Consider the following 14,951-nt stretch of genomic DNA (forward strand, 5'->3'; position numbering starts at 1 on the left):
CGTCAAATGTGTAAAAATAACATCTGTTAAAGATTTACAGTAAAATACCGTCAAATGTGTAAAAATAACATCTGTTAAAGATTTACAGTAAAATACCGTCAAATGTGTAAAAATAACATCTGTTAAAGATTTACAGTAAAATACCGTCAAATGTGTAAAAATAACATCTGTTAAAGATTTACAGTAAAATACCGTCAAATGTGTAAAAATAACATCTGTTAAAGATTTACAGTAAAATACCGTCAAATGTGTTTCACAGAAATCCACCATAAAAAATACAGTGACCATATTTTATGCATTACGTGATGTCCATTTGATGGCGGTGTTATTATGACATGATATAATCTGGTGTGGTAGCTGTTGCTCTTGTCGTTGGGTCTCATTAGAAATAAATGAGATGACGTTGTTTTGTCGCCGGCAGTGTGAACGCAGCTTTAAATTTCATCATATGCTGCAGCCATATATCACCCTGTAGCTGAAGACCGGTTACCCACTGAAGCTAAGCAGGGTTGAGCCTGGCCAACTGAGGTTGTGACACTCTGTGGTCATTAAAAATCCCAGGACACATCTCGAAAAGAGTAGGGGTGTAACTCTGGTGTCCTGGACAAATTCCCCTCATTGGCCCTTCTCAGTCATGGCCTCCTAATAATCCCCATAATCCCCATCCATTAATTGCCTCTATAACTCCACCAATATCTGGTGTGATGTACTGTTGCACTATGGCATTATGGCTGCTGTCAATCATCCAGGATGCTGCACACTGGTGGAGGTTGAGGAGAGTCCCGTTCACTGTGTAAAGCGCTCTGAGTCTACTGTACTGGACAGAAAACACTATAGAAATGCAACATTCATCAAGCGTGACTCTTCCAGGAATACTACACATGTAGAGACTCACACAAACACCATCAGGGTGACACTAAAATTACACATTAAACATGAACTAATCTCAAATCTGACACAGAACACCCCAATGTACATAACGGATATAAAAAATGAGAACAAACAGAAACACTTAAGGAAATGTGGTGGGTCATGCAGAACGCCTGATTATTGTTTTCCACCAAAAGTTTTCTCCTATAGTTCCTCCCAAATAATTCTGTGAATCAGTCCTCAATAAATTATGTTTTACGGTGAAATCTGTTTGTTTTAAGCAGTGTCTTTCTGTGAATGTCTATTCTGAAGCGATCCAATCGGTTTTGGGTGAGAACAGACCAAAAAATGTAACAATCTTGCCGTTGCAGGTGATACATAGTGGTCTGTTCTCATCCAAAACCGATCACTTCTGAAGACATGGATTAAACCACTGGAGACTTTTATGCTACATGTATGTGCTTTTTGGAGCTTCAAATTTCCAGTCACCATTCACTTGCATTGTATGGACCAACAGAGCTGAAATATTCTCCTAAAAATCTTCATTTGTGTTCCACAGAAGAAAGGGATGACATGAGGGTGAGTAAATGATGAGAGTATTTTAACATTTGGGTGAACTGTTACTTTAACCCCGTTAATTAACGTTTGTACTGTAGCATTTCTAAGTGCTTTTACATTTAGTAATTTATTGAGGATTGACTCACAGAATTACAGCATGCACAGGTTACAAACAGGAGAACATTTCATGCAAGCTTTTTGTGTTTTATTGCAATAGGAGAATAAAAACTAGATACTGACAAATGGACTAATGCGTATTTTTATAAACTCTCCGACATGCAAATGTGTGTGTTAAAGTCCTCACGTGCCTAAAGTGATTTCAGCTGATTGTTACACACATGTTGATCCTAAAAGTGTCAAAATACCATCAACAGTTTAACAGCCCCGTGACTGAAGCCCACCGTAATTCATATTCACATTAGCACTTGTGAGATTAATTCCCTCCCATCCTCTTGAGTCTTGATTGAGGATTCATCACCGTTTTCTGTCACAAATCTGTGTGGAGAATGTCAGTCGGTTCCTCCGTTCAGCAGAGCATCAAGCCACACGGAGTTGATCCCGACGACAGCGGTGATGACTGGGAGATCGGTGTGGGGAATCTAATCATCGACCTGGACGCGGATTTGGAGAAAGAAAGACAGAGATCGGAGATGAATCGCGTTTCGAGCGTTAAAAGCAGCGCGGCGGAAGGTCGTGTGGAGCTCGAGTGCAGTTGCGCGGGTGCAGCGGATGCGTTTGACGGCCCGATGAGAGCCGGAGAGCCGCAGCAGGGATATCTGTGCAAAGAGCCCAAGAAATTCAAGCTGAAAAGGCGAAATTCCTCGAATGACACTGACAGATCGCCCTCGCTGGAGATTCCTAAAGTATGCGTCGGTAAACGGAGGGAGGCTCAAGGACGCCCCGGAGAGGCTCCAGAGATGAATTCAGCACCACCGGCGGTGGACAGCTCCAGCGACGCGACTAAAGGCAAAGACGGCAAGAGAGGGAAGAATCAAGGCAAAGGGCTGAAAAGAGAGAAAGAATCCGCCAGGACGCGGAAAGAGAAGCTCGCTGATGATTTGGGATCGCAGTCAGAGAATGGATGCGCTGTCGGAGGGACCGAGAATCTCCTCGGTAGGGGCGGAATGGACGCGGCTATTGTCGAACGCACTGACGACACGAACACACCAGAACACGACCTGAAGACGGTAAGATCTGCCTTTTTAGTCTCTTCTCTTCTGATAGCACTCATTGATCTCATTAGTTCAAGGGATATGCAACATTGTGTCACGTCTGAATTCTGCTCAATCGACCCGTGTGATCAATATATGAATCCAGCCTAGTCTGGCTTACTGCAAACTACTAATATGCACCAAACATCATGACAAGATCTTTACTGTGAGCTAGACTGCAGATTGAGGTGTCGGTGGATACAATGTTGCATCCTTGAAGAATAAAGCTGATATGCATGCTCAGGGAATGCTGTGTGTGCAATGCAAAGATGCTTCAGGCGTTATTCTGTCTGTGTCTGCCTTATTTACCGGCTAAATGAATCTCTGATCATGCAGAGGCAGTTCTATAAAACACAAGCAGCACAAAACACCATCCCTGCAATGAAGGCATTTTGGTTGCGTTCCAAGATCAATTTAATAACAGCTTTTTCTTTTGTTTGTCAGCCATTTCCTTTGTTAACTCATCCCCTGTGCAATTCTTCCAGTCTGTTGCTAATGGAAACCTGAGCAACGTGATTTCCTCTGTTTGTTTTTGACAAAGAAGCCAAGATGATCTTTTTGGTGTGTTAGGCTATTTACAGTTTTAAAGACAGAGGCTCCACCCCCTCCAGTCCTGCCATTGTCTCTATTAGAGATTACATATATGTGTGTTTCATTTCGCTTCATCTCAGTGACATATTGTTTGTGTTGAGGCCATTGAGACTTAAACTAATGCTCCGGGTTCAATACAAGTTCAGCTCAATCCACAGCATCTGTGGCATAATGTTGATTATTACCAAACATTTTTATTTCGACTCGTCCCTCCTTTTCTTTATAAAAGCACAAATGTGTGTTCCAGTGAGACACTTCCAATGGAAGTCAATGGGGGCAATTTTTGGAAGTTTAAAGGCAGAAATGTGACGCTTATAATTTTATTAAAGCATTTATATTAATTCTTCTGTAAAACTTGTGTATTATTTAGCTGTAAAGTTCTTTAAATCGTCATTTTGACTGGTGTGTTTCGTCGTCATGGCAACCAAGTAGTATAATTGTCTCTATCTTCCCACAGATGTGGTTATTAAGTGATTTAATGACAGTAAAATCATGTTAACACACATATTGTTCATGTCTTGTGTCTATACTTGTGAAACAGTATTTTAATGTTGACAGATTAAACCCCATTGACTTGCATTGGAAGTGTCTCACTGGAACACACATTTAAAGAAAAGGAGGGACGAGTCAAAATGTATTTTTGTGGTAATAATCAATTAATCAACTGCATTATACTTCAGCTTCATTGTGTTTTTACTCTCTCCGCAGTTGAGTGTCATGACACGGTCAGTTGGAACAAACACACAGGAAACAGAGAAAACCATCGAGTCTAGCTATATGGAGCCATGCCAGCCAGGAACGAGCGTCAATCTGGAGGGCATTGTGTGGCATGAAACAGAAGAAGGTACGGGTGTGCAGCTTTCCCACTCATATAAACAGAAACATGGAAAGACTGTTGACAATCCTCTGCAGACAAGCTTTGGAAATGTTTCTGATTGTTTTATCAAATAATATCTAGCATCTTGTCATCTATATTACACCACATTATGAATAAATAGCTTTTGGAGCGCAGAGTGCAAGTTTTGTTGTGATTATGACAGGACTGCATTTTCAAAGCAGCAGTAAGACGGAGTCATTTGAAGGAAGAGCAGACACTAGTTGCATATTGATTAAGCAAATTAAAATTGCAAACCACCAACTTAACTTCCATCACTGAGATCAAACATAGAATGAGTCCATTTGAAAATACAATAGAAAGACCTTTAAAATGTAGCCATACGGCTGGGGCTGCATGACTATTACAAAAATTGTCGTAATTGTCGATTATTTCTCTTGCTAATTGTAATCACGGTAATTCATTTCAATTAATAGGATTTACACAAAAATATTTATTTCGAGTGGTGGTGGCGTAGTGGGCTAAAGCACATAACTGGTAATCAGGAGGTTGCTGGTTCGATCCCCACAGTCACCACCATTGTGTCCTTGAGTAAGACACTTAACTCCAGGTTGCTCCGGGGGGATTGTCCCTGTAATAAGTGCACTGTAAGTCGCTTTGGATGGTGGTGGTGTAGTGAGCTAAAGCACATAACTGGTAATCAGAAGGTTGATGGTTTGATCCCCACAGTCACCACCATTGTGTCCTTGATTAAGACACTTAACTCCAGGTTGCTCCGGGGGGATTGTCCCTGTAATAAGTGCACTGTAAGTCACTTTGGATAAAAGTGTCTGCCAAATGCATAAATGTAAATGTAAATTTAATCTTGTGTCAATGCAAACCATGTTCTTTATGTAGGCTAAATTTTCAAAAACAAGCTGAGAACTGTGTTCCGTAGAGACTTGATTGTTGTTACTGTATATTGTCAGGGCTGGACTGGCTATCTGGCATACCGGGCATTTTCCTGGTGGGCTGACGCAATTTGTGGATGATCTTGGGCGGACTGGCCAGCGGGAGAACCGAGCGGGCCGGTGGTGCATTCGCGAAACATGCCGAATGGGCCATAAAAAGCCGTTGGCCGTGATTGGCCGTCAAAAACTTTTGGGCCAGTTGCCATGTAAAATCCCAGGCCGATTTCTCTTCCCAGTCCAGCCCTGTATATTGTTATATTATTACAGGAACGTTATAGTTTTGTCGGGCCGTTAAGGCCGAAACATACTCAAAGCAAGAACATGAACACGGACGCTTCTTAATTACAACGTAAGTATGTGTTGCATTCTCAACATTGCCACAAGGGGCGCTATAGCGGACATTAGTGTGAAATTTACAGCTTCTATAGTACATTTTCTCTTTCAAGTCAGCAACTGTAGTGCGGAGCAACAGTTTGAAGAGAATATTGATGAGCAAGTAAAGTGAAGTCAATATATTTACAACAACTTACCTGAATAATCAATTTTAATGGCACAGACATTTGAAGGAAACTCTGCTGCCCCCTTGAGTACTGAGGTTTGTTCCGGCTACGATAACGCAATAACTCACGTTAAGAACGTTATTTTACAAGTGACTGTTTTTGTCTCCAGGGGTTCTAGTTGTGAATGTGACATGGAGGAAAAGGACCTATGTGGGAACACTCTTGGACTGTACCAAGCATGACTGGGCCCCGCCACGGTAATTACATCTTCCTTACTTATAAAGAATTCTTGGCCTGCAGTGTCTATTCATTTCCTTAAGATTGAAGAAATGTAATTCACTATAAACACTGGACTTACAGGCACTCACTACCCCATGTTATTTTTAACTAGGTTTTGTGAGTCACCGATGAGTGACCTGGACATGCCCTGTGCACGTGGACGTGGTAAACGAATGAGGCTGGCCATACCTGATCAACCAGTTGTTGACCCATGTCTTTCCAAAATAAGAGGACTAAGTCACAAGAGACGTGGTGTGGGAATTGGCAACAAGGGAAGGCGAGGGAGTCTGAACCTCACCGGCTGTAGAACACCTGGATACTATGGCGTCGAGGACAATTCGTTTACATGTGGAAAAAGAAAAGGCAAAGCTCCGGCCGATCTAGATTTAAGCTTGGTCGCGGAGGACATCAGGAATGGAAATGGGAAAAGGATACGAGCCAAATCCAGGAGTGCTCCGTCCACCCCGCAGGGTAAATCCGACCCAGTGTTTCTTGATCAAGTTTGTGGATCCCCGATGCTAATAGACTGTCCGCATCCAAACTGTAACAAGAAGTACAAACACATCAATGGGCTCCGATACCACCAGTCTCATGCTCACTTGAACAGTGAAAGCAAGCAAGAATTTGAGGTGGAGAGCGAGGACAGACTCTCTGATTTTGATGATCCGCTCAGCTCTGTATCTTTTGATTCTTCCGAGAATATGTTCTCAAAGAAGCCCAGAACCATGTTTAAACTCAATTCAGTCAGTTCTCCAAAGAGCAGGAAAGCATTGCTCAACAACAGTGCCATAGCCACTGATAAATTACGCAGGAACGTGACGAGTAAGGACGGATCTATAGATGACCTGAGCAACTTACCGCTCATTTCAAACATGTCAGTTGTCCTTGAAAACTGCCTCATTACGGATCGTAACACATCTGTGGAGATGCCCAAGCTCGAAGCAGAGGGTGCTATTGATAAGAGGGACATCTGTAGCAAAGTTAAAAAGGATAGTGGCTTCACTGAAAGATGCTCAGCTAAGTCCCGGACCAACAGACTCATTACCGGCGCCCCAGCTCCCCCAAAATTGACTGCGATTCCACCCACTGCGTTCTCTGCTAAAGAGGATTCCTCCCATCAGAACTCTACAACTGCTGCTCTCACAAATGCCAAGAACCTCTCTCTGAAACCCATCAAGCCAAAGCTGGACATTATTGCACATGTTAACATGTCTAATGCGCCCACCACCCTGAGCAAAGTCGGTAAGAGAAAGGACAAGCATCGATTGAAGGAGAAGAATGTCAAAGATCCACGGAGTCCTAAAAGCGAGCCTATGTTCACAAAAATGGACGATGCCAAGAGTGTCGGGAAAGACTTCCCTGTAAGCCTCTTGAAAGAGCATTTGAGCAAACAGGATGTTGTAAATGGGCCAGGTGAAACGCAAGAAAGCCGCATGGCAAGCATCAGAGCGGAAGCGGACAAGGTGTACACTTTTTCCGACAACGCACCAAGTCCCTCCATCGGAAGCTCTGCTAGAATGGACTGTGGCCCCCTTACAAACGGAGATGGAGCCACTGCGAAAACAAACAGCCCGGCATACTCCGACATATCAGATGCCACCGAGGATGGAGGATCAAACTCGAGATCTAGAAGAAACTCGACACATGACTCGAACTCAAACAGCAACATCAATCTAAAAATTCCCTCGTTGAACACTGCAGTCACGGTAACCCCAGGTAAAGAGGTCCAGTCAATGTCTCACGGCCATGGATATGAATCTCATTGTATCCCAGGGTACATGCACCCTGGACAAGTACGATCCATTTCATTCTTGAAGGTGGCCTCACCTTATGGTCGGACGAAGGATGAACTGAGAGACTTAAATGAGGATATCAAAAGCTCAGATTCCTCTACTCAATCACAGCTTCAGTATCCTGTGACTGAAACGGACACAGCACTTGCTCAGTCCTTGTACTTTGGGCAGTACAGTCGTGGTGTTTCCATGGACCAGAAGGTTCTGATGATGCCCAGCACCCACAGACAACTCCCTGAAACGTGCTGTGAGGAAATCCAGTACAGCAAGCAGAGTAGAGGTCAAGTTAGACGTGGATCTGAGCAGAAAGAGCGAACAAAGGAAGACCAAAAGCAATTTATAAACTCGACTCAGTCCATTCATAAGGGGGCGAACTCAGCCAAAATGAACTGTGCAAAACCCGGGTTTATCTATGTGGAATTGGACAAGCAGCTGTCAATTCAGCAGCAACAGGGGAAGTCGTCCCATATCTCCATGACAAAAGATCAAGGGGTTAACAAGGAATCTGAAGACCTCAGTTTGGAGAGTTCAAACTCCAAATCAAATGTGGACACAAATGTAACATTTCTAAATGTAAGTTACTGATGTTTCTTACCATTTTCTGAGGAAAATGTTCTTTTAAAGACAATTAACAAACTACTAGAAAGTTTTACAGTTTGGGGAGGTATGAACCTTAATCATCAAATTATCGAAATGCCACGATTGTTTGATGATTGAGATTGATTTATTGATTTAGTTTGAAGCTGTCCGTGACAAAGAACACATTAAACTCTAATCTCACAGGGCTGCTGTTGCATAACGAAGGGCTTCCATGTAGGGTGTGTAATTTCATTGGTTGTCAGACCAGAAACTGTATGACAGTAAATGTTCCTCTGGGTTTAGGCTTCAGAATCTCAGTCCTGGAGCCACTCTTATCAGTCCAAATATGTGAAGCAGCAAAATCAAGAGTTTAACAAGATGTCTGAGGAACTGAGTCTCAGTCCAGACAAGGGGAAAGATTGGCACGTTCCACTGGAGCCAGAGTCCAGAATGGAGACCGAACACCAGAGCATCAAGTGTGAGACCGCTGCTGATGTCACGGAGGACTGTACCAGACCAGACGGGGACGAGATGCTGGGAGAAATATCTGAAGACTCACAGACTGTAAGAGGGGCTGCACCATCACCTCAGCAGTCCTTTATCCAGTTTCAGCACTCCTACCCGTATTTACACCTGTGTGACTCCAGCAGCAGTGCTTACAGAGTGATGTCTCCTGCTTTAGTGCACAATTACCCAGGTAATCTCCTAGACTTATACACCTGAGAAGGAAATATGACAGCAGTGTTCACACAAAATATCCCTGAAATGGAGACTATTTTGTACTGTTTGTAAAGAGCCAGTTGTGTCTATTCCATTCCAGGTTTCCATTACCCTCTTTATGGAAAAACAGCGGGGAGAGAGGACTCAGATGGGGCTCAAAGCAGCAAACCAGTGACAGATTCTACAGCCCTAGAGCTTCTGTCACATCCTCTCCTGCCTTATCATGGCACATCTCCTGTGGTACGTTTCTAATTGAAGTACAAGACACTGGTGTACAATGTATTATCAAGACAAGACTAGGGTCATGTTTAGAAGGTAACCTCTCGGCTACCTAAAGTCTCGCCAGAGCCACATTAGACATTCACACTCTGTGTGTATTGCAATTATTTGTAGTCCTGCAGAATCCCTACTCCGAAACCTAACCCTACCCCAAAACCTAACCCTACCACTAAACCTAACCTTAGTAACAGCGAATGAGATTCTCGGGGATGTGGGGATGTTAACTTCTAGACACAGCCCAAGACCAGGACCTCGTTTCCCAATAACGATCGGTCTAGTTAAGAGCGGTCCCAAAACTTCCGCGCACCCGGCCCCTAATCAGACTAATTAGACCTCGAGAGGGATAAAGGCCGACTGAAGACGGCAGTGCGGGAGAGAGATATACGGACAGCTGTCCGACACCTGTGTGTGTTTGTTTTTTTATTTAATTAAATATTATTTAAATTGTTACGCCTGTTCTTGCCACCTCCTTTCCCTGTAACCCCCTTTACACTGGTGCTAAAACCCGGGAAGGAGGAGGGATGAGCCGTAGTGGTGTTCTCGCCACCCAAAAGGAGCAGCCGTGGCCATCAGCCGGAGGACGGAGGAGCCCGGCCGCCTGGAAGCGGAGGAACGGCCGCTGACCGAGAAGGGAGGAGGGGCTCCCAATCATCCGCCTGGAGCGGTTACCGCTGCCAGGGGCGGGGGATACCCCTACCATCCACCAAAAACGCGGCGGGCGTTCTGTCCACCAGAGGCCGGAGGACTACCACTGATCCATCTGGGGAGGCGCGGCTGTCGTCCATTAGAGTGTGCAGGAGGGATTAAAGGGAAAGGAGGAGGCGAGAACCGGCTTCACAATATAAAAAATATTTTAATATAAAACTGAATCAAAAAAGACAAACACGCACACAGGTGTCGGACAGCTGTCCGTAAATCTCTCTCTCCCACACTGCCATCTTCGGTCGTTCTTTATCCATCTCGAGGGCTGATTAGCCTGATTAGGGGCCGGGTGTGCGGAATCATGACCCGGCCCGCCCTCCGCCCTGCCACAACTACATATCAACATATTGTTTGACAATTATTTTGTGCATCTTTTACACCATCTGCTTCCACAATCTGGTGTGCATGTGTAATATTTAGTGTTTACACATTTCTCTCAATTTAAAAGCTTCCAGGATTAGTGAAGACAGCAGAGGCCCAGTGTATGATCTGCTAATTACAAGCGTTCTTTAAATATTACGAGGTTCACCGTGTTATCACGCAGCGCTAAATAGGGAGATGTTTAGAAGATGCGCTTTAGGGACATTCACCAATAAAGCAGAGGTCTCTTTTACTCCCAAAATTGATAACGTGTGGTGCTACATAACTTGTAGTGTTGGCGAGAGCACCTTTGGGTGTCAGATACGTTGTAGCGTAAAGTGTAGGTATAAGTTTGCATATGTCTATGTGCTTATGATGCTCTTAGCGCTGTACGATTACTCCAGAGCACTTTAAATGAGCATTTTCTAGTACTACTTAGGCTTACGATGCTTTCGGGAAATGAGGCCCAGGCCATTTTATACTTTTACTTCAAACATTCACTGTAGCATCTAAGGACCGTATTCACAGTAGCGCCATCTTTCATTTTTGAAGGGAATGACAATGAGGCTGTGAGGGATAGATATTGTTTTTAAAGTATTTTGGATCACTCCAATAAAAAACATTGAAAATAACATTTTTCCAAGAAATTAAAAATGAGTTGTGGAAAATGAGAGGTAATCTAGGAGCTTTATGCAGTGCATGCCGTTTAGGTCTATTCCTCACAACCTCGTTTTCATTCACATCTAGAATCAAATATTGTACAAATGTGATTAAGGTCTATGCATAAAGTGGTTTGCATTTGTGGTTTGTTGTGTATGTGCCCAGGGACTGATTAAGACTTGCAAAGGCCCCGGGGCCAATTATCTCCAAGGGCCCCCCTCTAAAAGTTGTTTAGCTGATGTTTTATTGTCATTGTTGGTGGGTTTTCGAGTGGGGGGGGGGGGGGGGCAGCAGACTGGATCATGCAACCTTAAAGCCCAGGGCCCCCCCGAGCAGTCAAGGGCCCCTGGTAGTCAAGGGCCCCTGGGCACTGGCCCCATTGGCCCGTTCGGTAATCCATCCCTGTATGTGCCATTCTGTGAGTACACAGCCAAAGCACTAGTGTATTGACAGAGAAAATCTCTTCAGTTCTGATATTATTAATTATTTCACTAATTAAAAAAGCAATGTAATTTATGGATTTAAGTATGCATGCAAACATGTTGAGATTGAGGTCCATATTATTGATTAAATATGTTGTCTGCCATGTAGAGAGAAAATAAATAAGGCATATATTATGCTTGCTCTTGAGTTGCTGAAAATAATACTGTAAATCAATATTTTGGCATACTTTGGCTCATATTATAATAACCCTCTTTCGAATGTTTGTGTTGAAAAAAATGTCTTAATGGTCCCATTGCAATGCTATACCAGTGTTGAAAGTGCTGGTATAGCTGGACTGGGAGCAGTTAGTGAATAAGATGCAGGTTTTTGCAATTAAATACTATACGCTAAAGTGGAGTTTTGCTTCATTAGCCTGGAGAGAGAGGATCTCCGGAGCAGGACAGAGAAACTGAACGGGAGAGAGAAGTGGTTCCTTTTGGCCGTCACCTTCAAACGCGTCACCTGACTCACCTGGGCATGAGCTACACGCTGGTGTCGGGCCAGTATGACCCATTTCCAGGTGAAAATGTCAACAACAACAGAACTGCAGTCAATATTAACCATTAAGTGCCACTTATAGTTCAGAGGAAAGAACTCAAATGGTAAGAGTTGATTATAATGCTCTGTGATTTTCTTCTAAAGGTTTGAACTCTGCGGCGCTGGGTGCTAACCAGCATGTGACGACAACACAGACCTGCTCCAGTGGTGAGAGAAGTCGGGAACAATTCACCCAGAAATACAAATTATGTCATAATTTACTCATCCTCGTGTCACCCCTGAGGCTAACATTCTCTCTAAAATCTCCTTTTGTGTTCCACAGAAGAAAGAAAGTCGATTAATGGTGCCTTTAAGTAGGGGGTCTGGGTATCTCAGCGAGTATTGACTCTGACTATCACACCTGGAGTCGTGAGTTTGAATCCAGGGCGTGCTGAGTGACTCCAGCCAGGTCTCCTTAGCAACCAAATTGACCCGGTTGCTAGGGAGGGTAGAGTCACATGGGGAAACCAAATTGGCTCCAGTTGCTAGGGAGGGTAGAGTCACATGGGGTAACCAAATTGGCTCCGGTTGCTAGGGAGAGTAGAGTCACATTGGGTAACCATATTGGCCCGGTTGCTAGGGAGGGTAGAGTCACATTGGGTAACCATATTGGCCCGGTTGCTAGGGAGGGTAGAGTCACATGGGGTAACCTCCTCGTGGTGGTGATTAGTGGTTCTCTCAATGGGGCGTGTGGTGAGTTGTGTGTGGATCATGGAGAGTAGCATGAGCCTCCACATGCTGTGAGTCTCCGCGGTGTCATGCACAACAAGTCACGTGATAAGATGCGTGGATTGACGGGGGGTGGGGTGGTCATTGTTCATGCCCAAAAGTTGTTGAAAGGGGTGGGGGGGTCATTGTTAATGCCCAAAAGGGTTTTCAAGCGGAGGGGATCACCAAACTAGATTGCATAGCTTTAAATCCCAGGGCACCCCTGGGCAGTCGGTAATCCGTTCCTAGCTACGCCTACATCATACGCCGGAACTTGCCAGAGATTATAGTTTGTAAAGTTATAAATATAAATAATTTTCTTACAAAAATGCATCACTTCAGAAGGCCTATATTAAGGAGCCGTATGGATTACTTTTTAGATGGATGGATTACTTTTTTGGGCTTTGAAATCGAAGGCACCATTCACTCCCATTATAAAGCTCGGAAGAGCAGGATATTTTTAATATAACTCCGATTGTGTTTGGCTGAAAGAAGAAAGTCATGTACAGCTAGAATGGCTTGAGAATGAGTCAATTATGGGATCATTTTAATTTTGGGTGAACTGTCCCTTTAAGTTTAAAACAACATGAGGGTGAGTGAACGATGGCAGAATTATCCCTTTAAATGAAGTCCAATAAAATGTTTGTTACTGACGATTTGTAGGCTGTTAGTTTAATGTTTTCTAATTAGGCCCATTAATAAAAGTGGTTTATGAAATAGTTTTCAGTTTTTTAATGTCATCGTGTTCCAAAGTCTCCAATCTGGATGGATGAAAAAGCCGTAAATGTGTTGAGATGAATGCCTTTAACGCAAGCACAACGTGTTGAGAATTTTGCATTATGTCTTTTTAATCTTCGCAGAAAATGACGGGAATATCTGAGATATTCCCGACCCGCACATGGACTCACACAGACATCAATCCCATGGTGTTTCTCATCGCCTCCATTGGAGGCAGTGACTAATTCATGTCTAACCAATGAATGTACTAATGAAGAAAGACTGCAGTCCTGTCAGTGGAACTATATATATATATATATATATGTGCTGATTTAAGATGACTGATGCTTTGTAAGACAAGCACTGTATAAACCCTCTCTGCCTGTAAATGCTTCATCTAGCTGTTTGTATGCACTTATATTGTTGTGTAATCATACTATTGAATGTATTTGCTATTTCCTCACCTCTGTGTGCTAAAGGACGGTGCGCAATAGAGTACTTATTATCATGAATATACTGTTATTAACAGCCATTCATCTGTTGTATTGTACACAGTGGACATTAAGCGACAGATCATCTCATTGCCATACAGTATTATTGTGATGTATATAGATGTACATAGTTTAACAAAGCTCAGCGGCAACTATAACTAGCTTATGTACCTTTGTATTGATTCAGTGCAATGTATACGTTTGTCTACCCACCTCACTTACACGGCAGACGTGTTGCTTTGTAACAGAGAGAGAGAGAAGAGAGAGAGTGAGAGTGAGAGAGAGAGTGAGAGTGAGAGAGAGAGTGAGAGAGAGAGAGTGAGAGAGAGAGAGAGTGAGAGAGAGAGTGAGAGAGAGAGTGAGAGAGAGATGAGAGAGTGAGAGAGAGAGAGTAGAGAGAGTGAGAGAGAGATGAGAGATAGAGAGAGAGAGATGAGAGAGTAGAGAGAGATAGTAGAGAGAGAGATGAGAGAGAGAGTGTAGAGAGAGTAGAGAGAGTGAGAGAGTAGAGATGAGAGAGAGTGAGAGAGAGTGAGAGAGAGAGTAGAGAGAGAGAGTGAGAGAGTGAGAGAGAGAGAGTGAGAGAGAGAGAGAGTGAGAGAGTGAGAGAGAGAGAGAGTGAGAGAGAGTGAGAGAGAGAGTGAGAGAGAGAGAGAGAGAGTGAGAGAGAGAGAGAGAGTGAGAGAGAGAGAGAGAGAGAGATGGTGTAGGATGGTCGAGTTCTGTCATTAGGATTTACACCATCAAACTGCTGTTGCTTTTTATACTGTATCTGCCTGAACATGTTCGGCAATCCAAATAAACAGTGAAGGTTGTTTTTACACGGTCGTTGTATATTTAAGTTGACAGAGTGAAGAACAATAAAATAAACCTTGTTACAATATGACAATAATAACACGGCATGTCTTCTCTTACTCGAAATGACCAAAACACCAGTAGTTAATAATGAACAATGGGGGCTGACAGACCCTCCGGCCCGCTCTGTTCTCCCGATGGCGAGTCCGCCCCTGGTCGGCCCCAAAGTGCGTTGGATGACCAATCCAGCCCTGAAGGCCATCATTAAGAAATCCTTTTAATGTGTTAATTTGTTCCTCAAGATGTATCTTATCATTACAACAGTTGAAAATG

At 43.5% G+C, this 14,951-nt stretch overlaps 3 protein-coding genes across 3 annotated transcripts in view; 1 reads left to right on the forward strand and 2 right to left on the reverse strand.

Annotated features, from left to right (window-relative positions):
- LOC127630389 (uncharacterized) overlaps window positions 1-14,951 on the reverse strand; it is a 320,692-nt gene that overhangs the window by 72,436 nt on the left and 233,305 nt on the right. The gene's annotated exons all lie outside the window — the stretch shown is intronic.
- Window positions 1-14,951, reverse strand: part of LOC127630371 (filaggrin-2-like) — a 91,476-nt gene that overhangs the window by 46,310 nt on the left and 30,215 nt on the right. The window lies entirely within an intron of this gene.
- On the forward strand, window positions 1,873-14,148 carry LOC127630367 (zinc finger protein 608-like). The gene is made up of 9 exons (XM_052107817.1): window positions 1,873-2,615; window positions 3,939-4,074; window positions 5,685-5,772; window positions 5,907-8,160; window positions 8,470-8,863; window positions 8,987-9,126; window positions 11,743-11,890; window positions 12,013-12,075; window positions 13,476-14,148. The coding sequence occupies exons 1-9, from the start codon at window positions 1,935-1,937 to the stop codon at window positions 13,493-13,495; spliced, it is 3,924 nt and encodes a 1,307-aa protein (XP_051963777.1). The 5' UTR covers window positions 1,873-1,934; the 3' UTR covers window positions 13,496-14,148.

This window comes from Xyrauchen texanus, chromosome 37 (assembly GCF_025860055.1).
Source record: "Xyrauchen texanus isolate HMW12.3.18 chromosome 37, RBS_HiC_50CHRs, whole genome shotgun sequence".
Taxonomy (NCBI): Eukaryota; Metazoa; Chordata; class Actinopteri; order Cypriniformes; family Catostomidae; genus Xyrauchen; species Xyrauchen texanus.

What these genes read in the sequence shown, in the direction of transcription:
- LOC127630367 (XM_052107817.1), top strand. Translation starts at nt 1,935, where the DNA reads ATGTCAGTCGGTTCCTCCGTTCAGCAGAGCATCAAGCCACACGGAGTT. An exon ending in CAGAACACGACCTGAAGACG is followed by an intron (nt 2,616 to 3,938) that starts GTAAGATCTGCC and finishes CTCTCTCCGCAG; the next exon opens with TTGAGTGTCATGACACGGTC. An exon ending in GTGGCATGAAACAGAAGAAG is followed by an intron (nt 4,075 to 5,684) that starts GTACGGGTGTGC and finishes TTTTGTCTCCAG; the next exon opens with GGGTTCTAGTTGTGAATGTG.